The sequence below is a fragment of the Fistularia commersonii genome, chromosome 21, assembly GCF_037954325.1.
Source record: "Fistularia commersonii isolate RoL2024-O1a breed Wild chromosome 21, RoL_Fcom_v1.0, whole genome shotgun sequence".
Classification (NCBI taxonomy): Eukaryota; Metazoa; Chordata; class Actinopteri; order Syngnathiformes; family Fistulariidae; genus Fistularia; species Fistularia commersonii.
Window position 1 is genome coordinate 3,289,793 of NC_141304.1, and position 26,977 is coordinate 3,316,769.

At 52.3% G+C, this 26,977-nt stretch overlaps 2 protein-coding genes across 3 annotated transcripts in view; one reads left to right on the forward strand and one right to left on the reverse strand.

Annotated features, from left to right (window-relative positions):
• Window positions 1-26,977, reverse strand: part of LOC147222081 (low-density lipoprotein receptor-related protein 1-like) — a 75,581-nt gene that overhangs the window by 11,067 nt on the left and 37,537 nt on the right. For both annotated transcript variants that reach the window (XM_086168691.1, XM_086168692.1), the window contains exons 8-58: window positions 26,629-26,851; window positions 25,907-26,096; window positions 25,685-25,828; window positions 25,313-25,549; window positions 24,864-25,044; window positions 23,582-23,804; window positions 23,284-23,473; window positions 23,083-23,208; window positions 22,274-22,414; window positions 21,966-22,091; window positions 21,766-21,882; window positions 21,599-21,679; window positions 20,653-20,820; window positions 19,410-19,592; window positions 19,132-19,329; window positions 17,563-17,808; window positions 16,899-17,096; window positions 15,847-16,051; window positions 15,577-15,741; window positions 15,243-15,487; window positions 14,890-15,021; window positions 14,012-14,239; window positions 13,004-13,178; window positions 10,829-10,923; window positions 10,609-10,758; window positions 10,374-10,514; window positions 10,116-10,241; window positions 9,903-10,034; window positions 9,684-9,818; window positions 8,715-8,844; window positions 8,473-8,599; window positions 8,242-8,393; window positions 8,018-8,142; window positions 7,430-7,804; window positions 4,469-4,658; window positions 4,176-4,380; window positions 3,858-4,050; window positions 3,578-3,703; window positions 3,298-3,426; window positions 3,101-3,220; window positions 2,886-2,999; window positions 2,653-2,802; window positions 2,355-2,477; window positions 2,131-2,247; window positions 1,923-2,051; window positions 1,714-1,845; window positions 1,488-1,628; window positions 1,205-1,392; window positions 939-1,122; window positions 783-868; window positions 579-698 (exon numbers count right to left, since the gene is read on the reverse strand). In XM_086168691.1, the coding sequence (XP_086024817.1) occupies window positions 579-698; window positions 783-868; window positions 939-1,122; window positions 1,205-1,392; window positions 1,488-1,628; window positions 1,714-1,845; window positions 1,923-2,051; window positions 2,131-2,247; window positions 2,355-2,477; window positions 2,653-2,802; window positions 2,886-2,999; window positions 3,101-3,220; window positions 3,298-3,426; window positions 3,578-3,703; window positions 3,858-4,050; window positions 4,176-4,380; window positions 4,469-4,658; window positions 7,430-7,804; window positions 8,018-8,142; window positions 8,242-8,393; window positions 8,473-8,599; window positions 8,715-8,844; window positions 9,684-9,818; window positions 9,903-10,034; window positions 10,116-10,241; window positions 10,374-10,514; window positions 10,609-10,758; window positions 10,829-10,923; window positions 13,004-13,178; window positions 14,012-14,239; window positions 14,890-15,021; window positions 15,243-15,487; window positions 15,577-15,741; window positions 15,847-16,051; window positions 16,899-17,096; window positions 17,563-17,808; window positions 19,132-19,329; window positions 19,410-19,592; window positions 20,653-20,820; window positions 21,599-21,679; window positions 21,766-21,882; window positions 21,966-22,091; window positions 22,274-22,414; window positions 23,083-23,208; window positions 23,284-23,473; window positions 23,582-23,804; window positions 24,864-25,044; window positions 25,313-25,549; window positions 25,685-25,828; window positions 25,907-26,096; window positions 26,629-26,851 (8,257 nt within the window). The remainder of the gene's footprint in view (window positions 1-578; window positions 699-782; window positions 869-938; window positions 1,123-1,204; window positions 1,393-1,487; window positions 1,629-1,713; window positions 1,846-1,922; window positions 2,052-2,130; window positions 2,248-2,354; window positions 2,478-2,652; window positions 2,803-2,885; window positions 3,000-3,100; window positions 3,221-3,297; window positions 3,427-3,577; window positions 3,704-3,857; window positions 4,051-4,175; window positions 4,381-4,468; window positions 4,659-7,429; window positions 7,805-8,017; window positions 8,143-8,241; window positions 8,394-8,472; window positions 8,600-8,714; window positions 8,845-9,683; window positions 9,819-9,902; window positions 10,035-10,115; window positions 10,242-10,373; window positions 10,515-10,608; window positions 10,759-10,828; window positions 10,924-13,003; window positions 13,179-14,011; window positions 14,240-14,889; window positions 15,022-15,242; window positions 15,488-15,576; window positions 15,742-15,846; window positions 16,052-16,898; window positions 17,097-17,562; window positions 17,809-19,131; window positions 19,330-19,409; window positions 19,593-20,652; window positions 20,821-21,598; window positions 21,680-21,765; window positions 21,883-21,965; window positions 22,092-22,273; window positions 22,415-23,082; window positions 23,209-23,283; window positions 23,474-23,581; window positions 23,805-24,863; window positions 25,045-25,312; window positions 25,550-25,684; window positions 25,829-25,906; window positions 26,097-26,628; window positions 26,852-26,977) is intronic.
• LOC147222082 (galanin receptor type 3-like) lies at window positions 5,842-7,423 on the forward strand. The gene has a single exon (XM_086168695.1). It carries the CDS (start codon window positions 6,011-6,013, stop codon window positions 7,076-7,078), a length of 1,068 nt encoding a protein of 355 aa, XP_086024821.1. The 5' UTR covers window positions 5,842-6,010; the 3' UTR covers window positions 7,079-7,423.

Here is a 26,977-nt window from a genome sequence, read left to right on the forward strand (position 1 = left end):
TTTTTCTTTTATTCTAAAACTGGATCACTAGCTTACAAGCTTACTTAGAAAAATAAGCCATTCTTGTTTACTTGTTTGCTATTAGATTGGGGATGTCAGCTAAAAGGTACCCTGTGGGCATTCTCCCTTCGACAGCAGGCGGCTATTGCCAGCTGTGCTGCCACTAAGTCAGTTTAAATAGACGGACCCGACCATTACCTTATAAGCACAATTACGTTTCCCATGTTTTTTCTGCACGATTTAATCCCGGTTTGTCTGTCTGCCATCAGGATTGTGAGGTATGGAGCAGTGGGCCAAGGAAGAAGCCATTTATTTCAGTTTTGCACTGCTGCTGATGCTAAAATGCACTTTTCACCACCGCGGTTGTTCGGTAAAGGGGAAACGTTCTCCTCTTACATAGCGCTTAACACCAGATCACTCTCTCACTCACACACTGATGGCACCATAGCTACTGTGCAATGCGCTAGCCAGACCATAGGGATCAACTCAAGGGCACTTTGACATGCGTGGATTCCAACTGAGCCACAGCCGCCCCTCAATGGAGAGGTTATGGATACCTTCTAGGGAGCTGGACTGACCTGGACATCACTACCGTTGATGTTCATGCGTCGGATCATGCTGCCCTGCGTGGTCACGTCCGTCCAGTAAATCATTTGCTGGCGGTAGTCGAAGTCCAGAGCCACGGCGTTGTTCAAGCCCTGTCAAGGCGCAGGAGATGTATGAGAGCTATTGTCCATCAGCCATTACAAACACAAGTGCCAAGCAAGGATGAAGTGTCTAACCTGCTTGAGAAGTGTATAGTTGGAACCGTCCAAGTTGAGCTTTCGCAGGTAATAGCGGTTGGCAAAGATGAGGAATGGCTCTTCATCTGCACAACAGAGCACAGGAGTTATGATCCAATCCATTGCGATATTTGCAGTGACGGTGATGTTCCTTACCGGAAGTCGACTTGCAAATCGTGGGGTTCTCGGGGCTGAGGCGGAAGCCTTCCACGCATAGGCAGTGGAAGCTACCGTGAGTGTTGATGCAGCGCTGTGTGCAGGGATAGGTGGTGGTGCACTCGTCGATGTCCACGCACGTCTTGCCATCGTCTTTCAAGCGGAAGCCGGGACGGCATCGGCACTGAGAAGACAAAAAAAGCGCCACGTTGCAAACTCTGCTTGTAGCCTTGGGGGTTCTGGAGGGTCGGAGGGGTCCCACATACCTTGAAGCCTATCTTCAGATCCTCGCAGACCTGAGAGCAGCCGCTCAGCTTGCTATTCAGGCACTCATTGATGAAGCAGTTGAGCTCATCTGAGCCGTCGCCGCAGTCGTCCTTTTGGTCACACATGAGTGTCTCATTGATGCAGTCGCCGTTCTGGCAGACATACGCAGTGTCATTGCACTTCTTCTCTGCGAGAGGCAGGGGGAGGAGAAGGCGAGAAGGTGAGAAGGTGTGTCTTCTACCTTCACTGCGACTACATTTTCCTTTCTGTCCATTGGCATACCTGGACCCAAGCAGCGCAGATTCTTAGGCGCCTCGTCGGACTGGTCATGGCAGTCAAAGTCCCCGTCGCACTCCCAGGAGCTCTGGATGAGGCAGCGTCCATTGGCGCAGCGGAATTCATTGGGCCCACACGTGGGATAATCTGCAGCGCCAAGAGGAGGACATTTAGCCACTCGCTAAAAAGCAGGGGGCTTCTGCGGGAAAAGGTCGGCCGGGTTTTCGCTCACCGCACTCCTGGGACTCGTCGGAGCCATCGCTGCAGTCGTTGTCGTGGTCGCAGACAAAGTGCTTGGGGATGCACTGCCAGTTCTGGCACATAAACTCATTGCTGCCGCAGGTTTTGTTGAAAACTGAGGCATCTAAAAGAAGGCATTTGGCGATCAAATGAAATGAGCCCTCCTTTCACTTTTCTCTAACCGCACTTACTCGAACTCACCACAGCCAGCCTTCATACTCTCGTCGGAGCCATCGGCGCAGTCTTTATCGCCGTCGCACTTCCAGCGCTCGGGGATGCACATGTGCGATCCGGGACACTGGAAGGCTTCAGGGCTACATGTCTTGCTCTCTGTGGCGGAAAGAGGCCATTGATATACGGCAACATTTTCGAGGATTCTTTGCGTTCACCGGGCCGCAGAGACACTCACTGCATTTGCTGTCCTCGTCGCTGCCATCTCCGCAGTCATCCGCTCCATCACACACCCACCGGTTGGGAATGCAGCGGTGGTTGCCGCACTCGAACTGGGAGGCGGAACAGTTCTTGTCTGCAAGGAAGATGCAGAGCCTGGATCTTACGGTCAAGTCCTAGCGAGGTCCAACTGCTTTTTTTTTTTTTTGGATGTTTTCGGTGTTGTTTTTCGGACTGTCTTACCGCAATGCGCTTCGTCTGCGCCATTCTCACAGTCGTTCTCCTTATCGCAGGTCCAGCTCATGGGGATGCATCGTCCGCTCGGACAGGCAAAGAATGGCGTCGGGCACTTTGTCTTCCCACTTCCTGTTCAGGGCAGAGACAGGTGGTTGGATCGGTGAAGGCGGTGCGAGTGCTTAACGAAGCTAAGCCTGAACCCACAAAATCCAAATGTAAAAATAACAACTGATTGATGATCCCTGTCTGAGCTGGGCGCCTCCACTTTCCACTACTCCACTATTTGAGGGAAAAGAGACAAAACCTGGGCAGTTTCTTTCATCGGAGAAATCCCCGCAGTCATCGGCACCGTCGCACTGCCAGGAGGGGGCGTAGCAGAGCGTGGTGAATTCACACTTCTGAAAGGCCACTCCCTTCACGCCCAGGTGGAAGTAACTAGAGCAGTCCGTGGCAGCTTGACGGGGGAAGACGGACACAGCAGGTTACATGGAGCCCCCCCCGAATGCCTCCCTAATCTGGACAATCTGTGGAACTCACAGCAGTTCATCTCATCGCTGGCGTCATCACAGTCCACCTTCTGGTTGCACTTGCTAGAGTTGGAGATGCAGCCCCCGTCCCTGCACTGGAACTGATCGGCCGAGCACAGGGTGGCTGGATAGCACAAAACAAGGCAGAAGAATAAACCATTAAACACACATGTGGGCGCTTGCAGGAGGGTTACAGTGTCACCATTACAGTTCCGTTGGTCTTACTGTTGCAGAAAACCTCGTCGGAATTGTCTCCGCAGTCGTCGCGCCCGTTGCACCAGGAACGGTGTCCCACGCAGCGGCCGTTAGCGCAGCGCCTGAAGCCCCGCTTGCACTCGCGGCTAGCTAAAATCACAAGGGGAAGGTTGAGATTCAGCAGACATGTTGCATCTACCTGCAGACGGGGTGGGAGCTTCACGTACCGCAGTAAGACTGCTTCTCGTCCGACTTGTCCTTGCAGTGGGCCTTGCCGTCGCAGGTAAGGGTGTAGTTTATGCAGTCTCCATTACCGCACTCGAACTCGTCCATGTTATTACAGGTCGCGTTCAGAGCTGAGAGAAAAGGTGGAATATCATTTATATACAATACTAGAACTCTCACTTGATGAATGAACGAATGTTCCATTTTGTAGCTGGTCGGTAATCTATGATCCCCGATTCTGAAATCTAATTCAGTCGACGGATCTTGGAGACACTTCATTACCTACGCAGGTGTTGTCCTCCAAGAGCTTTCTGTCGCCACGGCAACTGCAGTTGACCCTGCCCTCAGAGGTCAGCAGGCACAGGTCCTGGCAGCCCCCGTTGTTGACGCGGCACAGCGAGAACTCGCCTGGGTAGAGACCAGTTACTGGCACGAGATGGTGTGTAAGCCTGACTCCCCTCACACATATGCACTCACGAGTGTGACCCCCCCCCACTCACACACACACACACACACACATGCATTCACAACGGATGCACGCGAGCTCGCCGCGGAAACTCACAACTGTTGGTGTCGTTGGCCACGGCAATGATGCCCATAGGCTGCTGGGGGATGTCAGCGCGCAGCACCTTCATCTCGCCGCCAGTGTACTTGTCAGCACGCAGCACGGCTCTCCGCACCCAGTCCGTCCAGAAGATGTAATCCCCGTACACAGCCAGGCCGAATGGGTGCACCGGCTCGTTCTTTAGCACCACCTGCAGAGGGCGGCACATTCACGTATTTTGAAAATGCAGGAAATATCCATCTCGAACAGACACACCGGAATGTAAATATTACAATTGTGGGTCAACGCAGAGGCCACTGTGAGTGCGTCTCTTACGTAGCGGCGGGTGCCGTCGTATTCGCAGCGCTCTATCTTGTCGAGCGTCGCGTCGGAAAAGTAGAGCTTCTCGGCGCGGTGGTCGATGGCCAGGCCGTTGGGGGTCCGGATGTCGGTGCCGATGATGACCAGCACGTTGGCGCCGGTGAGGGTGGCGCGCATGATGCTGGGAGACTGTTCATTCCAGTTGGTCCAGAACATCAGGCTGTTTAGAGGAACAAAAATATGGTACAGAGCTCTGAGGTGCATTAACGGGGAGCGGGCGTTACACGACCGACGGCGACGGCTCCGACCTTTGACACTCGTCCAGCACGAAGGCCCGGGGGTGGTCGTCGCCGGACATGGTGACCACGGTGTGCCGGTCCACAGCGCCCCAGCTGCTCTGGTCAACAGTGTGGCGGGTGATGGTGGAGGTGGTGTAGCTGGTCCAGTAGAGCATGTCCCAGCCTCGGTGGTAGGCCAGGCCCTCCACCGAGCCCACATCTGAGAGAGGGGGAGGGTGAGGAGTAAGCGAGGGATGGGGGGGGGGATGCCTCAGCTCCCTAGCTGAGACCTGGCTGTTTCTGTGTTATTGGTATTAATGACCAAAAAACAGCTTTTGATTCAGGGCTTCTGTCCAGTGAATAGCTCTGTGAGGAGGTCATGGCAACAATTCCCGAAAAAAGATAAAATGACTTTCCGTTATGATTCCTGCAAAGAGGCCCCTTTTTTTCCACGGCCTTCGGATTGAGCAAGAGACCGGGCTTGTGGATCGCTGCGCCTGAACGCATCGCGCCTGAACGCAGGCCAAAGGACTCAGTGGAGTCAGCCAAGATTGAGGAACACAACGTCTCTGTGGTGGCAAATAGAGCGCAGCTGCACCACCCCCGAGGAACAACGCGAAAAATATCTGCTGTGAAAACCCCACCGCAAAGCCAATGGTCGCGGATGGCCTCCATATTGTTTGTGTAGGGTCTCCGGATTGTGTTTCCTGCGCTGAGGCGCCGGCGTAACTCCTGCCGCACCAGAGAGGAACCCGATCCGGCCTGCCCGGACGCAACCGTGCTCTGAAGGAGATGAAGTGCATTTGAGAAGCATTTGAGTTGAAGTGCTGCCACCGACCACCGGCACCAACACTAATCGTTCTCATAAATCAATGCACCTGGCACGGTGCGGTCCAGACGGCTTTTCGTGCGCAGCCTTGCTCATCGATAGTAAACCTTGGCCGTCACTCTTATCTGCGGCTGTTGTTGACCCCCAATCACCTGGGCAAGCATTCTCTCACCGCTCACAAAGTTGAGAGCCCACGTGCTAAGCTAAAGGCCAGTCACTGAATGCCTGCAGTGGCTTTATGGCCATTATTTCAAGTGATAGCAGTTCAGTGTTTGCTATCAGAGTGGCTGTAAATAATTACCCAGCCTTCTGATGGCCGGTGAGACTTCCTTCTGTTCTCCACTGGTGTTTACACTGGAGTTGTGTGTGTGTGTGTGTGTGTGTGTGAGAGCAGATAACAGTTTGAAAATGTGAAGATCCCAGCTGGAAAATTGAGATGAAACAATGGGGGGAAAAAAAGGGAGTAGCTTGGCGGCGGTGGGGCCGTCCAGGGAAAGCATAGCGATCAATCCCCGCCCAGCTCTGGGACAACCGGTCCAGAGTTCACCCGGCGTCTTCCTCGCCTTCGTCGCATTCCTGCTCGGCTGCCGCCACGTCTCTCTATCGAGATCAATCCAGAATGACACGACCCACAACTGGGATCCCGTGACCTTGTGTGGTGAAGGAGTGAATATTGGTTGAAAGCAGCGCCTGCGTGCTCTCCATCATTTCAGGTCAACGCCGACAACTTCTATCGATCCGAGATGGTGGTGCGAGTCAGAGGGATCCCCACGATGGCCGACGCAGACGTGCGGAGCCCTAGAGGAAGTGAGGATCTGCCGGGGAACATCAGTGGCAGCGGGACGGCCGACGTGGAGCGGGTCCTGGTCCCGGTCTTGGACGCGCTGATCCTCCTGCTTGGCGTGGGGGGGCAAGTCACGGTGGTGGTCATATTGTGCGGGAGGAGAAAAAGGAGGGCGGGAGGCACCGGGCCATCGCTCCAACGCTCGGGGACAGGGACGGACGCACTACTGCTGGCCTTGAGCGCCGCAGACCTGCTGCTGCTCGCTACGCTCCCCTTCCACACTGCCGCGGCGGCCCTCCAGGGCTGGCCATTCGGGGACGCCATGTGTCGCCTGGTGGGCTTCCTGGGCTCGGCCTGCTCCTCCGCCAGTGCCCTAACCCTCGCTGTGCTCGCCATTTCCCGCTACTTGACAGTGGTGCTGCCTGCAAGAGCCTATAGTCTCCTCTCTCCGCGCCGGATCTCGGCAGTGGTGTTCCTCCTCTGGGTGCTGGCGTGCTGTCTCGCTGCACCCCAGTTGGTCTTCCGCTCAGTGGGGACCACCCTGCAGGCACCAGACAGTCTGGCCTGTTTCACCTTCCTCTCCAACAGGGACCAACTGATCTACGGACTGATCTATTTCCTCTTAGGCTTCCTGCTTCCACTGGGCACCATTGCCACCGCATACGGCCAGATCTACAGCTTCCTGTGGAAAAGCCGGCGGGCCGGCGCTGCCCCCCAGGTCGAACACTACCAACACAAGGTAACAAAGACGTCGGCAATGTTGGTGCTGGCTTTCACCCTTTGCTGGCTGCCGTCCTACGGACTCACACTCGCCTTGCTTGCAAACAAGAGCTCGGGGGCCACGGGCACCTCGCCGCGATATGGACCATTCAGTGTGTTTGCGCGAATCATGGCTGCCTCCTCCACAGTGGTCAACCCCATCCTCTATGTCCTCATGTCCCAAAAGTTCAGACAGGACCTGCTGAGGCTTTACAAGAAGGGGAAACCAAGCAGCAACGGTGCTGAGGCCCACGGGACAGCGATGTGATAGCAGCTCTGGACAACATCCGACACACAAACACCGGTCAAGAGGTACAGGAAAACAACTTCAAGCCTCTGGAACACAACGGAAGGAGAGAGGATTCTGGTCTGGAGGAGACGTCATCTATCGCTGCGGTCGCTAGGATACATTGACCAGTGTTTGGAAACATTGACTGGTGATCAGAAAGAGCGACTGGGACTAATAACAGGAAACACATCCATCAGATGCTTGGGGAAATGTCAACCTTCTGCTTACTACGTCGGTGTAACATGTTAACAATTGTGTATTTCTGTGTGCTTCTGTGTCCTTGGATATTCTGAATCTACCTCCGGTCAAATGACCCAAAGGGATACTCACTCTCCACCACCGTCTTACGGTCCGAGCCATCATCGCTGATCTGCTGAATGTTGCCGAAGTGGATGTCGCTGAAGAAAATGCGGTTGGCTCCCTTCCCGCCCCCTCCCCTGTAGTCGAATGTGAGGGCGATGACATTCTTCATGTGCTCCGGGTCCTCGAAGGGCTTGATGGGTGCGTTCAGGTTGTTTTCATCCGACAGGTGCACGCTCTTCAGTATGGTGCGCTCCGAGTAGAGCAAGTAGCCGTCGTAGTCGCGGCAGCCACGCCCGTCTTCGGCCAGCATGCCGTGGGCGCAGGCGCACGTTCGTTGCCCGTTGCCACGGTACAGGCAGAGCTGTTGGCAGCCGCCGTTTTTGTCTTTGCACACGTTTGTTCCTGCGCGGAAAATGGAAAAGTGATTTCTGTAAGAATGCAGCAAAATCCTTGATGACTGGAATTAGGGTCTGATACGGTTGTGATTAGGAGTCTGGGACGGCTGGGGTTTAGGTCTGAGATGGCTGGGTTTAGGGTCCTGGATGGGTGTGGTTGGGGTCTAGGATGGGTTGGGTTAGCGTCTTGTATAGCTGAGGTTAAGGTCCAGTAACCCACCTTGCTGTCTGGCCCGGTTGAAGACCTTGATGTCTTTGAGCTGCACCCCAATGCCAGTCCTCAGGGACACAGAGTCGGTGGCGTTGTCTTTACTTCCCCTCTTTATGGAGCCGTTGGCGTGCGTCCTGCACCAAAACATACCAGCAAGGAGCGGTTGAACTGAGCGGCAGAGGAAATGTGAACACCTGCCACAGGGGGCGGGCAGGAGTGGAGGCTCGTCTCACCTGTCACTCCAGTAGATGTAGCTCTCAAACACAGACACAGAAAACATGTCCATGTTGTTGTTAGCCAGCACCACTTCCCTGTTCTCTCCCGTCTCCAGGTTGATGCGCTCAATTTTGTCTGTCCTGGCATCGCACCAATACAGCAGACCATCCTGCAAGTGGACAGACGGCGCTGGTTTTAATAACAGAATCGCACGGGGGTTCCGGTTATCTGCGATGTACCAGCTCTACCTGGTAGTCGATGGATATTCCGTTGGGCCAGCTAATGCTGGCATTGACCAGAACAGCCCTCTGAGTTCCATCCAAGCGGGAACGCTCGATGCGGGGATACTGGCCCCACTCGGTCCAGAACAAGTAGCTGCGCAAACACACACACACTTCCTTCTCAATCAATAATAAGGGCAAATTACGACAGATGGTGGTGGACAACTGCAGTAAACATTGGCAGGGGGCCCGGCCTGGTTTCCCCTCACCCTTTCTCCGGATGGACAGTGATGGCCCGAGGCTTATCCAGGCCTTGGGAGATCACCACGTAACGGAAGGAGCCGTTCAGTCTGGCCACTTCGATCACATCGAACCCTTGATCCGTCCAATACATATTTCCTGGGGAAGAACGGCACATTTGAAGATAAATTCTGGTGATCCTGCTTGTTTTCACCGCCTCGCTTATGACTTCAGAAAGGTCGGGAATCTCTCGTGCTAACCTTGAACAGAGCAAGCCACAAGTTTTTAGACATGATGCGCCTTTGCTTCTTCAATATTTAATTTTCAACACCCACTTACACCAGCACAGAATTACTGTGCCGTCAAGAAAAAAAAATGTGGTTCTGCAAAGACAAAACCAATCAGGGGTTGAAAAAGGATCTTCATCCAGCTGCTGCTACAGAAGCAAAAACCCCAAATAAAGGCGGGCCGCTAACCGGGAGGGCTACACCTATTGATTATCTTAGTAATCGAGTAATCTGTCGATTATTCTGCCGGTTAATCGGAAAAAAAAAACTGGGACATTTTGTTTTTGAGATGCTTCCCGGCAAGGGAGGACGTGCTGTTGTAGAACGCTAATTCCATTCACATTAAATACCCTGTCCTGTGTTATTTTCTGGGCTCCACACTTTGGACAATGTTTGTTGCTGTGCATCCTCCCGCTGATCCTTACTTCTTTTCTCTCTGTTGGCCACCCTTCCACACCTCAGTCGCATTTAGAGGCGCAAGCTAACTTTGGCTTCAGTGATGCCGTCGGGCAACAGAAATAACCATCCAGGGGGAACACTGCCCTATTTAACAAGTGCACTACTTGAGTAGTATTAGTAATCAATAAATCAGCCAGTGAGAACAGCGGGCACCAAAACGTGGAGAGACAAAGTTGAGACGATGGATGTTCTTGCGGTGCAAGTTCCAGCTTAGGATTGGATCGGAGATTTTTCCAGATCAGAGTCTCTCACCCGCTATCCAGTCCACTGCTATGCCCTCCACCCTGCCGATGCCATTGGTAACCACATCCTCCCTCCAGGTCTGGTCTCTCTTGGCCCTGCTGATGGTGCTCAGGCCCATGTCCACCCAGTAAATGGTGTCGTTATCTTGAAAAAAGGAAGGGAGGACAAGAGTCCTATCAGCTCTGAGGTTTCCTGAGCGCCGAGACTGCTTCTTCACTGTGAACCTACCGGCGTGGAAATCGATGCCCACTGCCAGGGAAGTGCCGGACACTGGTACCAGGGCATCGGATTTGTCCGACGGGTCCAGAGGAATCCCTCGTATGCCCTCGTGCACGGAGTACAGGAGGAAGGAGCCGACGCCTGCGGCAAATACAATTCCGGGTTGGGAACATTTAACAAGTCACCGCTTTCACTTGACTGGTTGGAGAACGCAAGGCGTACCCTCGCAGGACTGCTGCCCCCGGCGGAGGCTGTACCCGGCGGTGCACATGCAGGCCCTGGTGGTCGGGGAGGTAGGCAGACACAGCTGGGAACAGTCGCCGTTGTTGCTGCTGCAGAGGTTGGTGCCTGGGAAACAACAGAGCCAGAAAACAGAACAAATCAAAGAAGGGGAACAAATATCCCTGTTGCAGCGCCTAAGGTTGGTGTTTTGTTTCACATTTAGCAGATCTAAGAGAGGGTGTGAACCGTCCCCTGCACCTTTCTGTACGGTTTCATTGTAGATTTTCATGTGCATCATAGGGGATGTGCTGTTCCTCAGGACTTTCCAGTTGCCGCCATCTTTCTTATCGCAGGTTCCTATCTGGTCCGTTCCCTGGTCCGCCCACCACAACTTGTCACCTGGGAAACAAGACACCAGAGGGGCGTGAGAGGTGGATACTTGCTCCAGAAAGGTGACATGGATTGCATGGACGCGTGCATTTCATGAACTTACCCATGATGGCCAGAGCAGTGGCCTTGGTGAGTTTGCCCCGGACGCCCTCCAGCACCTCCAGCCCGGAGCCATCCAGCTTGCAGCGGCTGATGGTGCTGTTTCCGGAGCTGATCCAATAAAGCTGCTCGGTGTCGAAGTCAATGGAGAGACCTGGGGAACGAAGGAAAAGGTTAGGTTTGCCGTCCCCAGGGAGCGGCGGCGGTGGCGGACGGTAACTCACCAACGGGCGCTTTCTGGTTTGTAAATAAGACCGTGCGGTTGCTGCCGTCTGTGTTGGCCATGCTGATGTTGTCTCCGTCTGTCCAGTAGAGCTTCCTACAGGGAGGATAACAAATCAGCGAAAGGATAGCTCATTGACCTCGAAAAGGCGATACGGGTATAGCGTCAAAGGCCAAAGAATGTGAATTCTATCTTTGGACATCAACACAACAAGGTGAGAGGTGTTTCCTTGTTCCTGGTTCCTGTCTGGGAGAAACGGATAGGTTCCAGCAAGTGGCTGAATGAGAGGTAGCTCAGCGGAATCATTAGCTCGACATACGCGTCGGTCAAAGCTGACAACCAGCAATCCGGTAAGAGATACGGAGGTTGCTATGGCAATTCCAGCTGCTTGGCTTTCACACCACGAGACGAAGCCTCGGCTGAGAAGAACCTGAGGGGTTTACACGTAAATCAAAGACTTTAATTAAACTTGTTTTTTTTTAACGCAGCGAGGAGACATGGAATCTGAAGAAAACTGATGAATATTAACCATCACCCCTGCGGGGGAAAACACCCAGAGCAGAAAAGACCTCTAGGTGGAAACTCAATAGTGGAGTTCACCAGGCAGCCGAAGCCTCCTCTATCCCCTCCAGCTCCTCCATCTCCTTCCCTTTCAAACCCTGGCAGTTTGAGAACAGTCAGAAAAACACAAGCTCTTATTCAGTGGAGCTTAATACAAAACAAAGTAAGAAAAATACAATACGTACTTCTTATCCTAAACGTATTGCCCCTCGGGCAATGAACCTCATCATAGAAAGGCCCTCCAGTGGAAATCCAACCAGGGTCCTGTGTTGAGGCAGCTCCATGCCAACCAAATTACAACAAAATAAAACGTAAATAGATAAATGAATACATAGAAACACCTGTCCCGCAGCCTTCAAGGCGTTTGATATTGGAGGCAGGTTTATCGTAATCCTTCTAATAGACCCAGAGACTAACCTGATCAAACACAAAAACTTTTCCGATCCATTGTCTTTTTTCACTCTCGGGCCCGTTGGAGAAAATGCCGGGGGAGCAGAATTAAAAGACGAGCTAGCGGATGCTCAGAGAACATCCATCTCAGTTGATGAAACATGTCTGACCACCGTCTGCCTCCCTTTCCCCAGGCAGCACACACTTTAACACCCCTTCAAGTTCCTTCACGCTCCTTTAAGGCTCCAACCAATTTGGCGCTGAGTGACAGATGGCTGTGTTTAGACGCCGTCTGAGGGCACCGATCCGGCGCCGACATCACCCTCCCCCCGTTTTACGTTCAACAACTTCCACCGCATCCTTCGTCTGTTTGCTTCAATGCACTTCAATATGGAGTTCAGAAAAGCCGGATGGGGCTCCTTATCCTGCGGAGATTCTTCACCACTGCAGATGCAGGACAAGCTAGTCCCCTCCCCTTGTAACCCTGTAGCTCTGCCCACTAGTGGATTCACTCCGGCGTGTGTGTGTGTGTGTGTGTGTGTTTGTTTACCAGAGAGAGAAGACAGAGCACCCAGCATCTGCTTCTCATTTCTTGTCCCCCTCGTTCCAGCGCCAACAATGCTCACATCGGAAACATTCCTAAGCTTAAGAGGGCTTCGCCTTTCTGAAAAAGGGGAAGGAGGACAAAAGAGGAGGCTTGTCCTTTCTTCATCCGCCTCAAGTTATCTGAGGGAACATTCATCCCTGCACGATCAAAACAACTGGACGAGGAGGCAGAAATGGATCTTCACCCAACACCACGTTGAAGATAAACAACGGAGCGGAAATGGCGGGGGGGTGGGGGGGGGTGGTCTGCTCCCCCCAGACCGAAGGTAACCCACGGAGGACGGAGAGCAAAAGGGCACCGGGAGCAGCAGCAACCATAACTTCCTGTCATCGGGCGATGGCCAATGAAGGCGAAGCCAGGATACGTGAATGTTTGAGAACGGAAGATTCGGATGCCGACTTCCTGAAGCGGTTTGGTTTCAAGGCTTGTTCCGGATCGGCTCTCGGCACGACTCCATTGGCCTGTGTCTCTAAAACACCACAATAAGAGCATCCCGCTATCCCCACATCTCCTTTCCCTCCCTTGATGTATTATTCAAAACCTGTTGCAATGGCGAAATGGGGTGGGGGTTGTCTCAGCCCAATGCCTCCAAATTTGATCTTCACTTTAGTCACCTACCCCAGGATGGGATGCAGCACTAAGCAGTGCGGCTTCTCCAGGCCCTGGATGACCGCATTCTTGAAGGAGCCGTCCAGTCTGGCCACATTGATCTGCTTCTTGTTGGCATCGTAGCTGGTCCAGAAGAGGTTCCTGGACACCCAGTCCACTGCCAGGCCGTGAGCATTGGGCAGGTCTGAGGACAAAGCGACACACACACACACACACACACACAAAAAAAATAAACAATCTTTTGTTTTGCCGTGGACAGCCCTGATGCGGTGCTTTAGAGCAGTGGCCCCCAATCTTTTTTTTGTACCAGGGATAAGTTTTATGCAGGAAAGTGTTTCTGCGTTAGACGCGCAGGGGCTCCAATAATGAAAACTTTCGTTAGTTCACAGTATTTAATCTGAATACGATTGCACTGTATGTTAAGCAATTACAATAATTTTTCACTATGATATCAATTCACCATAATATAGTCAGCGGGAGCCCTGGACTTGTTTCCCTGATACGAGACAGTTCTATTAGGGGGTGATGGGTGACAGTATATCCAATCTACTCTGTCGCCTTGTTTTGGCTCAGAGCAAATAATGCAAAGTGGGCATGGAACTTATGTATCACCTGTTGTGATCAACTCATAACTTGGGTTGGAATATCGATATTTTCTTTAAAATGCGGCTTTCTTTTTGCTGGCAGTCTGCAACTCTTCTGCGCTGTCATCATTTACTCATTTCCTCCCGAAAAAGCTAGACAGCAAAGGCGGAAACAGCTGTTTTTGAAAATAAGATCCCAAAGGTCTAATGAAAAAATGATAATTTGTACCAAGAAAGATTTACTTTGCAGACCGGTTCCTAATGAGTTGGGGTACAACAGCTTTAGAGGCTCCTGCTGAGCAGCTGTCTGTCTGCAGTGCAGATACATGTTCTCTGGTAGCTTCATTTCAAGGATTCCATGGGAAACATGTCTTCACAAAACCCCTCCAGTATTGACCTCAGCTTGTTTCTAGAGACTGCGACTCCTCCGTACCTGCAGAGACTACGGTCTCCACGCCAGTGCCGTTGATGAAGGCCCTCTTGATGGTCTGGGTGCGCACATCCGACCAGTAGATACGGTGCTCCAGGGCATCATAATCCACCACTGTCACGTTGTCGATGTCCGGCACCGTGAAGGAGATGATGTAGTTGTAGTACGGGTTGTCTATGTCCACTCCTCGGATCTCAATCTGGCGAGCATACAGGAGGAACTGGCGAGACTCTGGGGGAAGGACAGAAGGGGAGGCGGGTTGAAGGTATGCTTAGTCATGTACTCTTTATTTGTCAAAGCTTCAGCATTCAAGGGGTGCAATTTGAGTTTGACCATCAAACCACTTCACCGCTGCCCCACTAGGAAAAACACCTAATCCGATTGCATCTCTGGGGTCTGATGATTGCGACCAGCCGGCTCAGCCTCCGCTGCCGAGCCGTGACAGCGTCAATGAATTGAATCGGCCCGGACGCATTACAAATGCATGGGTCTCAGCCATCCCATCATGGTTGCAATGAATGCGGCTCAGAGTGACGGACAGGGAGAGGCGGGAAGAGAGAGGGAGGAGGAGAGCAATAACAGTGTCGGGCTCTATCAGGAACCCGAGGAGATGTGTGTGCGCGCATGGAGGGTAGTGGTTGCTGCCGGCCTCGGACAGGTTGGGGTTCTCCATCCCATCGACCCTGAACATAATAGCCGCTGCTGCCCTGAATACTAAACTGACAGCGAGTGGACAGACCATCTCGCCTCCCTGGACAGACATTCTGGCCTGCGTGAAAACTATCGTAGGAATGGCACCTCAAATTGAAAAGTCGAGAATCTCCTTTCCCTCATGGACGCACACGATTACCTCATACAAATATGTCTTGGACGGCGCTTACCATAGCAGGTGCGTTTGTCAGGGCCGAGCTTCATGAGGTGAGGGCAGGCGCAGGAGAAGGTCTGGTTGTAGTTGATGAGACACAGGTGGGAGCAAGGCTGTTTGCCGTCTTTGGCTGCACAGGGGTTGGGTGCTGCCGAGGGAAAGGTATATCAACAGCAAGTAGAAAGCATTTTGTTTGATTTTACATTTCTAGAGAAGAACTGACCGGCTGGTCAGTCACCAACAGCTGGACAACCTCCAGCGGTCGGTGATGGATACTTGAGAAGCCATTTACTTCAGAAGTAGCCATCGCCTTTTTGGGACTATTTGTAGTCTACTTCCCTGGCAGTAAGCGGTACGATGTAGCCTTACCTTGCGGCTGCCTGGACGGGTGATAGACCTGCAGGTCGAAGGGCTGCGTGTTGGTCCTTTGGACCACCGTGACATTGCCCCCTGTCCACTTGTTCGCCTTGGCCAGCGTGTTGGTCCTCCAGTCTGTCCAGTACACCTCTCCACCATACATGGTGACTGCAAAGGGGTGGGAAAGGTACTCGTGGCCCCGTAGGACCTCAATCAGTCCCGAGCCGTCGTACTTGGCCGAGTAAATGGCATCAGATCTGCAGGTGGAAAAGAAAATACTTCAGCGTTACTTCCCTGCGCAATGGAACACCAAGTATAAGCCAAGTGGACGTAGTGTGTTCTCCACCTGGCATCGATCCAGAGGATGCGGCGCTCCAAGTAATCGACAGTGAGTCCGTTGGGCCATCCTCCATTGCCGGTTTCTTTGTGTATGGTCTTCCTGCCTTCTCCGCTCATGGAGGCAGCCTCGATCCGAGGCAGACTGGCATCCCAGTCTGTCCAGAAGAGGATCCTGCAGCGGCGAGGTGAGGATCCATCCGAAAGGTGTTAGAATAGTCACTCTTGAAGGTAGAGGACGACAAGGACAACGGACAAAGAAGCACTGAATGTGATTTACCCATCGCGGGGGTCCAGGGCTATAGCTCGGGGGTGCTCCACCTCTCCGGCCAGCAGGGTGGTCCTCATGGTCCCATCCAGCTTGGCCACCTCAATCTGATCCAGGTTGCTCTCCACCCAGTAAATGTTTCCTGCGATCCAGTCCACGGCCAGGCCCTCGGGGGTGGCCAGCCCATACTGGATCACCACGTCGAAGCTGGTCAGAGCTGCCGGGATGAAGAAAGGTGGTCAGCGCCTCGGTCTGACTGGTCTGCCCGTCTCTCTGCGCACCTGTCAACCCACCGTTCCATCATTACGGGATTGAGCCAATTCTGATAAACGACTGACTAAACCCAGAGATGGGAGGCAGCCATTCCGGGACCTTCCGCCTGCTGCCAGCGCTGCTTTGGCAACAACCGTTTCTACTCAAATATTTATACAACAATAAGGAGACCATATTTGAAATCGCTGACTGTTAAAATAAACATTCCTACCGAGGCTCTCGATTTCAAATTCAATTTACACTGCGTTTTCTGGGCGGACGGATGGGGGCCGCTAACGGATGGCGCTCTTAACTGCCGCGCCGCCTCCGACCAATCACCTAAATACCATCAAGCTTCGCGATCCGAGCTCGGGTTTCATCACCGCTGGGTCGGATCCTGTGTTTGGCAGAAAGTCGTTCGCTGCATAAACAGAGCCGCAGCTCGGGATGGGACGTAAATTGCAGGAACGGCCTTCAGAAGTAAACAGGGGCCCTTTTCCGGAGGTCATCTAATCATGTCTGAGTTCTTGAGAAGAATCCCAGCTGTTTCTTGACCACGGAAACTAGATGTTTTGCTGAAACGTAAGGTTTAATGTAATGCGAATGGAGCATCACATACCCTGATAGGTTACTGGTTAATTTCAAGACTATAAGCTGTTACTTTTTTCAAATACTTTCAACACAGCGGCTCAAACAATGACGTAGCTAATTTACGACTCGAAATACACATTTTGCTCGTCACCTCAGGTGATAACTTCTTATACCTTCTGTGTCCCTACCGCCCATTTTGGACCATTGCCTTCCGCTCTCACCTCCGTTGTCAGACAGTTTGCCGCGGTAGATCTTATCCTCCACCACGTCGGTCCAGTAGAGGGCGCTCTGGCTGAGGTGGAAGTCCAGGGCGATGGTGTTCCTCAGGCCCGGCACCAGCACGCTGAACTCCCCTTTGTTGAGATCGATCCGGCGGATCTCGTGGCGGTTCGAGAAAATGATGAAGGGTTTGAAAGGATCTGCAAAAAAAGGGGACGTGATGTTAAAAATGGACCAGAAGGGGAAAGGAGAGCGACGACGAGTCCGAAGACAGAGGCTTCAACGCTGAGTAACTGAAAGGCGGCGTGAATGAGAAAGCACTTTCTGCTACCTGTTTTGGAGGGATTAGACTTTAATTCTAATTTGGATTATCACGAAAACAAAAGCATCATTAATGTGACTGAGCCGTTGCTTTCGCCATCGAGCCCTCCTATCGTTTCACATTCTTTCAGATGAGACAGGGTTTGTTTCTAAGGTGAGCTTCTCTGTCCCGTATTAAGGATGCTATTGTGCTATTTCCGGACTATAAGATGCTAATTTTTCTGCTTAATGATGGGGCTAATTTTTGGGCTAACGAGCTTTATGCTTCCAAAACTACAGCCTTGTCAAATCAGACCATTAAAATTAGCGCTGCCTCCCTTTTCAACACGGACCGGTGTGGCTTACTTGTGCTCTTGCAGTTCTCCATGTCGGGCTCCAGCTCCCAGCCCTCGTAACATGAGCACTTCACGCTGAACTTGTCCTGCTCACAGCGCTGGCTGCACTTCAGGTGTTTGGCGCAGAAGCTCTGGATCTGACAAGTCTTGTTGTCAAGGCCCAGCTCCATGCCCAGCGGGCACGAGCAAACCACCCCCTCCCCGGGAGCCACAGTGCAGTTATGGCTGCAGTCTCCATTGTCCAGAGAGCACAGGTCTGTCGAGAAAATGGGTTTAGAAAAACTGATAAGGCATGAGGACAGTGGTCTTTACAGAAGAGCTCAAAGGCTTTAGTCCACCTAAGGCTGATCCAATGCTTAGGTATGGTACGTAAACAGGTGCGTCTATTTCAGAAGTAGTCAAACATCACCATTCACATACTGGACAACAACAAAGATGGCGGTGGTGGAGGAGCTGGTGATAATGTAGATTCTAAGAAAGAAGCACAGCAGTAGAAAAAGGTGGTCTATGCCGCCATTAACTCGGGCAGTACGCTGATGGAGAATTCTTCTCCCTGGTTCTGCCGACGCCATGCTGTTTTCTTCTCTGCTCCCTTTGCTGGTAGCACTTGAGCATACTGCGCAGCACTGCCCCCTGTGACTCCAGATGTTACTGCTAACTTTGCAATGTTTGGCTAGATATCACCGAACTCTAGAGCAGGGGTAGGCTATAAATTTTTACAAGGGGCCTTATGAGAAACCTGAATGGTGTTGGAGGGCCGAACCAATGATGACTTAAACTTATTAATTATGCAGTAGTATTCAGGCAGTAAATTGCATATCCTGATTAGCTGCTCCTGGAAAGCAGAATAATAAAATAATACACAATACAAAACAAGATCGATCATTAAATCGGTGTTCTCAGAAGGTCTAACGTGTTGACCTTCGGACACACTAAAGATGTTGTTTAGCATCAACTTTATGCAAAAAGTAAATCGTGCTTTTTAGTAGTTTTACATAATAGCATATTACTGCTGCAGAGTTCAACAAACATTCCTCAGTGAACCGTCCGTCCGAAAAAAGCTTACTTTTTCCGCCGATTTCGTCGGATAGGGCGGAAGTTGCCTTGAAAGCTGCATTTCGTGGTGTGCGCAACTTTATAAAAATACCCTTGTTGGTTTTTGCGCTTTTGCTACCTTCATTAGACAAGTCTTTGTATCCTCTTTGTTTGGTCAGATAGTGACAATCCTCAAACATTGCTTTACCTTTGGCTTCTATTCATAAATATTTAGCACTCTATTTCTTGTTGAAGATGCAGAATTCAACATCAACGTTCATATTTCTGGCGTGAGCTGACATTTCGAGGGCTGAATCTACGTCCCATGTCATAGAGGTACATGCGTGCGTCGTAACGTAAAAAAAAAAAAGCACTGTTTTCTAAAGCAACACACTTGTATAACTAACGGAATAAATGCCCATATAGGGATTTAACATAAATTCGCTTTAAATGAAATTGTTGATACAATACTATAAGTACTCTTCTCAGCCACAAGAGGCAGTCAGGTTTGCTGAAATGCCGCCCCGCTCCTGCTGTCTCTTACCGCAGAGCTTCTCGTCCGAGCCGTCCGGACAGTCGTCGGTGCCGTCGCACAGCTTCTCAGCGGGCAGGCAGATGGTGGAGTCATTGGCGCACACGTGGTGGGACAGTTTACACACCAGCGCCTCGCAGTTGTCCTCATCCGAGTTGTCCTCGCAGTCACTATCGCCGTCACACATCCAGGCTTTGCTGATGCAGCGCGCTGCGAAACAAGACGGAGTTCTTTCCCGAAAAATAATCAAAAAACAGAATGACACTCTGGGGCATGGCGCCCCGCCTCACCGGAGTCCCTGCAGCCGAACTTGACCGTCGGGTCGCACATGTGCGTCACGCCCTCGCAATTCTTCTCATCGCTCAGGTCCATGCAGTCCGTGTCGCCGTCGCAGCGCCAGCGCAGCGGGATGCACAGGCCGTCCATCCGGCACTGGAACTCGTCGGTGTGGCAGCCTCCGGGCGGACGCGTGGCTGCCAGGACGAGACGGAACTACTCGTCAAACCGGGAGCAGTCTCGGCAACAGGGGAGCCAAAGCGATCGCGATCACGAGCACAATCGCTTATTGATTGTTTGTTATTGTTTCTTAAAGAAGGCAACGTCCTTGGAGGAAGGTTTCTGCTGAATTTATTGCTTCTCTGAACGCCGCCGTGGGCTGGTCTTTCCTCTTCTCCATGAAAAGCAAGGACCAGCAAGTGTTCCAGAAGATAAATCAAAGGGCACTGCAGGGATTCAACTTCCACCTACTATTACTCCAACCAGGTCGTCCGCAACAGATACTTATCTAATAAACTGGTTATTATGTGAAGTGTCTTGGTTTATAATAGCAGTTGGTTGCCACGGCGACATAGTCTGGCCTCCTCCTGCCTCGTGCGTTGCTATTATCTCCTAGCTGCTGCACTGTCCTAGCGTAACACTTTAAGCCGCTACTTTCTTCACACGCTTTGAACGCTGCGGCTTAAACAATGACGCGGCTAATTTATGGATTTTTTTGGGGGGCTGACGAGCTTCATGCTGCCAAAACACAAAGCCTCCTCACCTTGGACCAATGAAATTACCGTGAAATTCTGAGGCCGTTCAATTCTAACACTGAAGAAGACAACTTTAATGGTTCTAGTGCACAGGAGGAAGATGAAGATAGCTTTCAGCTGGAGTAGACCAAAGTGGGAATAGAAAATGGATGGATGGATGGATGGATGGATGGACTTTTCCTTGAGTTATTTATTAGTAATCTTTTTCATCAGCCGTGTTACAGGCACTGATGGGGAAAAAGCATTGCCAGTACGTATTTGTGGATGTTACCAGTATGTATTTAATTAAAAGTGAAAAAAATGTTTCTGTGTAACATCTTGATTTGTAAATATCTCACGTCGCAACGTGGTCACCTGTGGCTCATAGGCAAGTGCAGTCTACATTTGTACGTGTATATTTATCTAGTTATTTTTAGCTGGTGTGCCTTATATTCAGGTGCCATTACATTATAATGAACTTGACTGCATTTAGAAACTTTGTCCGGCCGCCTCGGACACTGACCTTGGTTGGTGCAGTTAGCATGGGTCTCGTCACTGTAGTCCCCGCAGTCGTTGTCCCCGTCACAGGTCCAGTAGTCCGGGATGCAGCGGCCGCTGTTGCATTTGAACTGCGCGCTGGAGCAGGAGTGGCTGCAGCCGGCCTCGTCGCTGTTGTCCCCGCAGTCGTTGTCTGGAAGAGACGAAGCAGAAGGGGAAAAACCTGTCACCGAGCACCTGTTCCCACCGTCCGGGTCCCGCTGCAAAAAACACAAGGCCCATAAATAACTCTGTGTCGAAGATTTATACGGAATCCAAAAGGATCCCGAGTTAACATACAGGTGTGACAATGTTAATGAATGTCTGCATAGATGGGACCATGCACCGCTGGTATGTACCCAGATGATACATTGAGCGCAGAGGCAGAGCGTTAAAAGCGAGTTGATATCTTTACCAATGCAAACTTAGCACTACTTTTGCACTGTAGCGTTTGGCCTTGCTGCCTTTGGCTGGGGGGAAACAACTCTTCCTATAAATTCAGCTGAATCTAAATGAGTCCTTCGGAGGTTCAAGGACTGGATTCCTGCGAGGCTACGGCTCCCGGTTTGTCTGATGTAATTCATTTGCGTGCAGCGGCTGAATCGAATGAGCTATGAAGCGGCCCTAAACCTATCCCTTAGCCTGCCGGGCTAGTCTCAGAGCTGGGCTAGCATCGGGGGAAGAAAGGGAGGAGGGGCTGCTGCTGCGGTGCATGTCCATCTATGCACTAACCAGTCGGGTTCGGACAATTCAACTCATCAGAGCCGTCACCACAATCCTTTTCTGAAAGACAGAACCAACGAAAGACAGCAGAGTGGGCGGATAGGAAGAGAAAAAAACACCAAAAAGATATGTCCAAAAACGCAGCCAGGGACAATGATGGTGCGCCAGGGAGTCACGGAAGACGGTGGAGGGACAGCGGAGGTACCAACCGTTATCACAACGCCAGTTGATGTTGATGCAGCGGCCGTTGTTGCAGGTGAACTGGGTGAGGGGGAAGCAGGTAGGGTAGGCTGCGGACAGAGCAGTGGACACGTCTGCTTAAAACTCCCCGAAGTGTTGCGGCACCAGGCCGGATCTACAGGCGGAGAGAACCAACCACAGGAGGCGGGCTCATCTGAACGGTCGCCGCAGTCGTCATCCAGGTCGCACGTCCACGAGATGGGGATGCAGCGTCCACTTGCGCATGAGTACTGGTTGGGCGGGCAGGTACGAGCTGCATGGAGGTGGGGGGAGGGGCAAGAGTGCTTTATTCCATGGAGGTAACATCAGTGCGGTGGCTCACGGAGACCGGCGTACCTGAACAGGTTGTGTTAGACTCGTCCTCGTCATTCCCGCAGTCGTTGTCGCCGTCACACAGCCAGCGCAGCGGGATGCAGCGGTTGTTCTGGCACTTGAACCTGTCTGTGGGACAGGTGTGCTGATCTGGAGGCGAGAGGGGTAGATAGGAAGCATTGAAAGGAAAGGATGGAGCTGAGGTGGAGGGGTTGGGGTGGGTCTACACCACAGTTAGACAGTTGGCATTACGAAATTCTTCCTTTCTCTCACACACACACACACACACAAATCATTGCATCTGCAAGTAATACGGGGGGAGCACGACTCACGGCAAAGCTCGGGGGCCTCGTCGCTGTTGTCCAGGCAGTCGTTGTCCCCGTCGCACTTCCAGCGATCCTGGATGCAGCGGTTGTTTTTACAAGCAAACTCCCCGGGCTGGCACTGGGGCGGGGGCACGTACGAAGGGTTGGCTGTGGTGGCGGTGGGATTGGGGGGGAGGGTTGGGGACATTAAACTGTTAAAACAAGGCACTGTACAGTTTCAAAGAACACTGGAGTGAAAATCTATATGTGCACTTTGAAGACTTTAAGCAATAACAATAACAAACACTGAGTGCACAAAATATCGCAAGTGGATAAAACATGCCGCCAAGTGGAATAAACATGTTGAATATTTTAAAAAGCCCCTTCAGGCCTGAAGACGTACTAGAAAAAAAATACTGTTTCGGGCCCTTTTTTCTCAAGGAAAGTGGGACACGGCGGAAATAGTTAGCAATAGCATTTTAGCTAAAATCCCTGTCTCTAGGCAATCCACTCTTCGTGTTCTTCTACAGTTTAACCATCCCTCAGGATTCTGTCACCCATCTCTTACCAGTACACATGACCGCACTGGCGTTCTTCAATCTCACCATGTGGTGTCATCGATCGCGGTTTCTCTGAAAACGCGCCTGTCGCTCAACTGGCTCTACAAGTGAGCATCACACTGGCGCCGGTTTTTATAGAATCTAATGGATCTCCTGACTCACAGCCGTCCCCCAGACGCTGGGAATTATTTCCAGTATCGTCCATCAATCCAGTTGCTGTGTCGACCCAAAATAGGGCCTCCACGGCACAAAGCTCTTTCCCTGCCTTCTCCTTACCTTTGCAGCTGGTGTTGTCGGCCAGGTCCAGTATCTGGTCCTCAGCACAGGCACACTGTCTGCCCCCAGGGATGGCCAGACACAGGCTGCTGCAGCCGCCGTTGGACACCCTGCAGACGTTGGACCCTGCAGGAACCAATCACCCGTAATTAGCTTGCACAGGGTTGGTCGTCGGTTACAACAATCTTTGCCCTGAAGTACCTTGCTGCTGCTGGGCGTCATACATGCGTATCTCAAAAATGGGCGGCCTCTCATTGCGCAGCAGGGTGGCGGTTCCTGTGCTGGTGTCCAGCTTGTAGATGCTGCCGCTGCGGTACTCGTTCCAGAACAAGAAGTGCTTGTAGTGGCACAGACCGAAGGCGTGGTTGAGTTCCTGGCCCTCGTACACCGTCTGTTGCCGTAGGGTCAAAGGGGAAAAGATGGTAGATGGCGAGATTTGGTGTGAACGCACACACCGCAGCCCTGTCGGACTCACGGGGGGCGGGCAAACTCCACCCACCTTTCGCTCCGAGCTGTTGAGGTAAACCATCTCGATGCGGTCGTAGTAGGCGTCCACCCAGTAGAGGATGCCCTGCAGGATGTCCAGGCTCAGGCCATTGGGCCAAAGGACCGTCTTGCTGGTCAGGAAGACATTCCTGTTCGAGCCATCCATCCAGGCACGCTCGATTTTCCCCCGTTTACTCTCCTTGGGGTCCTCCTCCCAGTCGGTCCAGTACATCCACCTGGGGAGAGAGTCAACATTACCCGGCCGCCATCACGGTACCTGAGGCAAAGTCTGAGGGGAAACCGTTGTGACGATCACTTTAAGAGTGGCCAGAAGTAACGCCGATCTGCACGGAGGTCGTCCACTGGAGTCTCATCTCTGCTTGGCGTTAAACCCCCGTATGGGAGGAGCTTTCTATCCGTCCTCTACCTTCACTTCCTGTCAAACCTCTACGTTCTTGGGGAGCTCGTCGCCAAGCACAACAAATGGAGCAGTGCCAGCGGAAGTCATGAGGGGGGCAGTGTTGCCTGATGTGCTAAACCAGCAAAAGGAGCAGAGAAGAAGACAACATGGCATCGAAAGAACCAGGGAGAACCAATTATCAATGGGATTCTTTCTTAGAATGCACTATAACCAGCTCCTGTGCCACCGCCATCTTTGTGACAGTCTGAACTCTGACCTCTATGCTGCCCTGGATGAGTCGCTTCATAACCACGACGATGTGAAGCACTGTGGGAGGTGGGCGCTGACGCTTGATGGCATTTGAAACGGATGCACCTCTTTACGGGAACAACGTGGATGGGTGTGCGACCCGAGGCCGAATCAAAATTCACTATTTCCCACTCCATCCCTCGCTTTCTTTGTCTTAAATTTCCTCTTCCTCCCGGCCTGATTGATTAGAAATATTAATGGAGGCGAGTCTCCCGAGTCTCCTCTGGGAGATGCGTGGCCAAACATCGTCCCGTCGCCATCAATTTGAGGAGTGTGTGTGTCTGTGTGTGTGTTTGGGGAGAGGAGAGAGAGCCATGATATAATAAAACTCATCCGCGTGCAGCCACATCGGGGGGGAACGTGCGTTCAAATGCCCTCTGAGGGGTATGCTGGTTGCCGAGCGCAATTTGTCCTTTCCTTTGCTTTTAGAAAGAAGAAGAAACAGAAAAGATGGGCCGCGAGCGCAGGATGGCAGCCATCAATCCAATCAGCAATGATAATCAATGCTAATTAATCAAACTGATGGTATGGTTTGGATGAAGCTCCACCCACAAACAGCGTAGCGCCCCTAGCCCGGCCCCCTCACCCGTGGAGCGGGTCCACCACGATGGCGCGAGGGTGGGTCATCTTTCCTTCGATGAGAGTTTTGCGCGTTTGCGAAGCCTTCTCTAGCCTGGCCACGCTGATGGTCTTCTTCGGCCCGTCGTCCGTCCAGTACAGGTTGTCGGCCATCCAGTCGACGGCGATGCCCTCGACTGTGTGGATGCCTGCGAAAAACAGGACGCCGGTGAGTCACGACACACACACACACACACAGAAACACACACACTCAGACCCTAAGGGTCGATCTTTAGGGCCCCTTATCTTCATGTAGCTTGGTAGATGGTATGCATGGGTGACACTTGTGTGGTGCACATCTGCTAGACAATACCAGCTTGTGGTACAAAGTTCTGTGATTTGGCACCAGGCTAGCTGTTAGCTGCTAGCTTCATGAACCTAAACCTCCATCTTCGCCTCCCTTGCCATTAAACGTACCTTCCTTGAGAATGGTGTCCCTCTCTGTCCCGTCAATCTTCTGCCTCCCGATTATGTAGCTGGTGGCGTCGGCGAAGTAGATGAACTCGCTCTCGGCGTGAAAGTCGAGCGCTCTGGGGTTCATGAGGTTCTCGATGGGTATCATGTACTCATCGGGCACCTTGGCATTCATGTCCATACCCCGGATGACGCCTGGCCGACCTTTGCCGTATACCAGGAACAGCTCGTGCTCTGGTTCTGGAGAAGGCAGAAACCACCAAATCGGTACAAATCGGTAATGATGTGGAGTCTAACTGGCAGTAGTTATGGAGACTGGCCCAAAAGCGTTGTAGATCACACTTGCGGCATGTCAGAGAAAGAAGCCCCTCTCACTTTTGCAGGACTTCCCGTCGCTCCCGAGGCTGAAACCGGAGCGGCAGCGGCAGGTTCTGGTCTTGTGTCCGTTACCCAGCAGGCAGATGTCCGAGCAGCCGCCGGCCTTCCCGAACTGGTCCACCTCACAGGCATGGCTACGCACTGCGGAGGGGCCGGATTGGAGGCGTTACTAAAACCAGGTGGGCCGATACAAGACCTTCTGTGCGAGTGCGTGCCTACCCGGCGGCTGGCGCCTCTGGTGGTACACGTGCAGGGCGCCGCCCTTGTCGACGCGGGTCACCACCTGGTAGTCGGTGCTGTTGAAGCGGTTCACCTTGATCACACTGGTCTTGGGCTGCATGTTGGCGTTGTCTGAGTTGGTGGCGTACAGGTAATTCTCAAACACCGTCAGCCCGTAGAGATGCTCGATCTGAGGGCGGGGAGAGGGGGAATTGCTGTGGTTCATGCGATGTCCGAACTGCGACAACATACCATAGCCACAACCTGGGTCTTTGGCTCAAACTATTTTCATCATCTGGCATTCTACATTCTATGCACGGTGACGCAGGAGGCGGGCCCACCGTCACCATGGTTACTTGCCCCTTGTGCACGGGACGGTGACGGTTAAACCGGCGGGGCAGCGCAGCGTCGCGCTCGGTGATGGATGGGGAGAACATGAATTTCACAGTGGTGGTGAGCAGCTGACAGCTGCTTCTACCACCGTTGTCCACAGGGGGCGTCAGAACACATCCTTTACAATGATTTCTTACTCCAAACAACTTAGGAACACAACATCAGCCACCTTTTGTTTGGAATTTGGCTAAAGAACGTGTGCAACTCCTCTCTGAGCCCATCACAGCTGCCCAGAGGCGGCGCATCAGTGCGCTTCAGATGCAAAGGTGGAGGGTCCTCTAGGATTATCATTGAAAAGAGCTCTTAGCGACCGGGGGGGGGGTTCTCACCAGCAGGCCCTGGATGATGGTGTGTCGGTTCTTGCCCTCGTAGTCCACCACCTCGATGTAGTCCAGGTAGGCGTCAGCCCAGTAGACCAGCCTGCTGACCAGGTCCAGGGTGATCCCGTGGGGAAACACGATCTTACTGTCCACCAGCTTGGTCCGGTTCTGGCCATCCATGTCGCAGCGCTCCACCTTGGGGATCTGCCCGTAGTCCGTGAAGAACACCTTCCTGTCAGGGGGCACAGAGGAGTCAGCTCCGGCGTGGTGGTTACCGTGGTGACAGGCCTCTATATAGGTCACGGGCAACCCTCAAAGAGTGGGAAACACAGCAGTTGTTTTGTTTTTCTCAAACTGG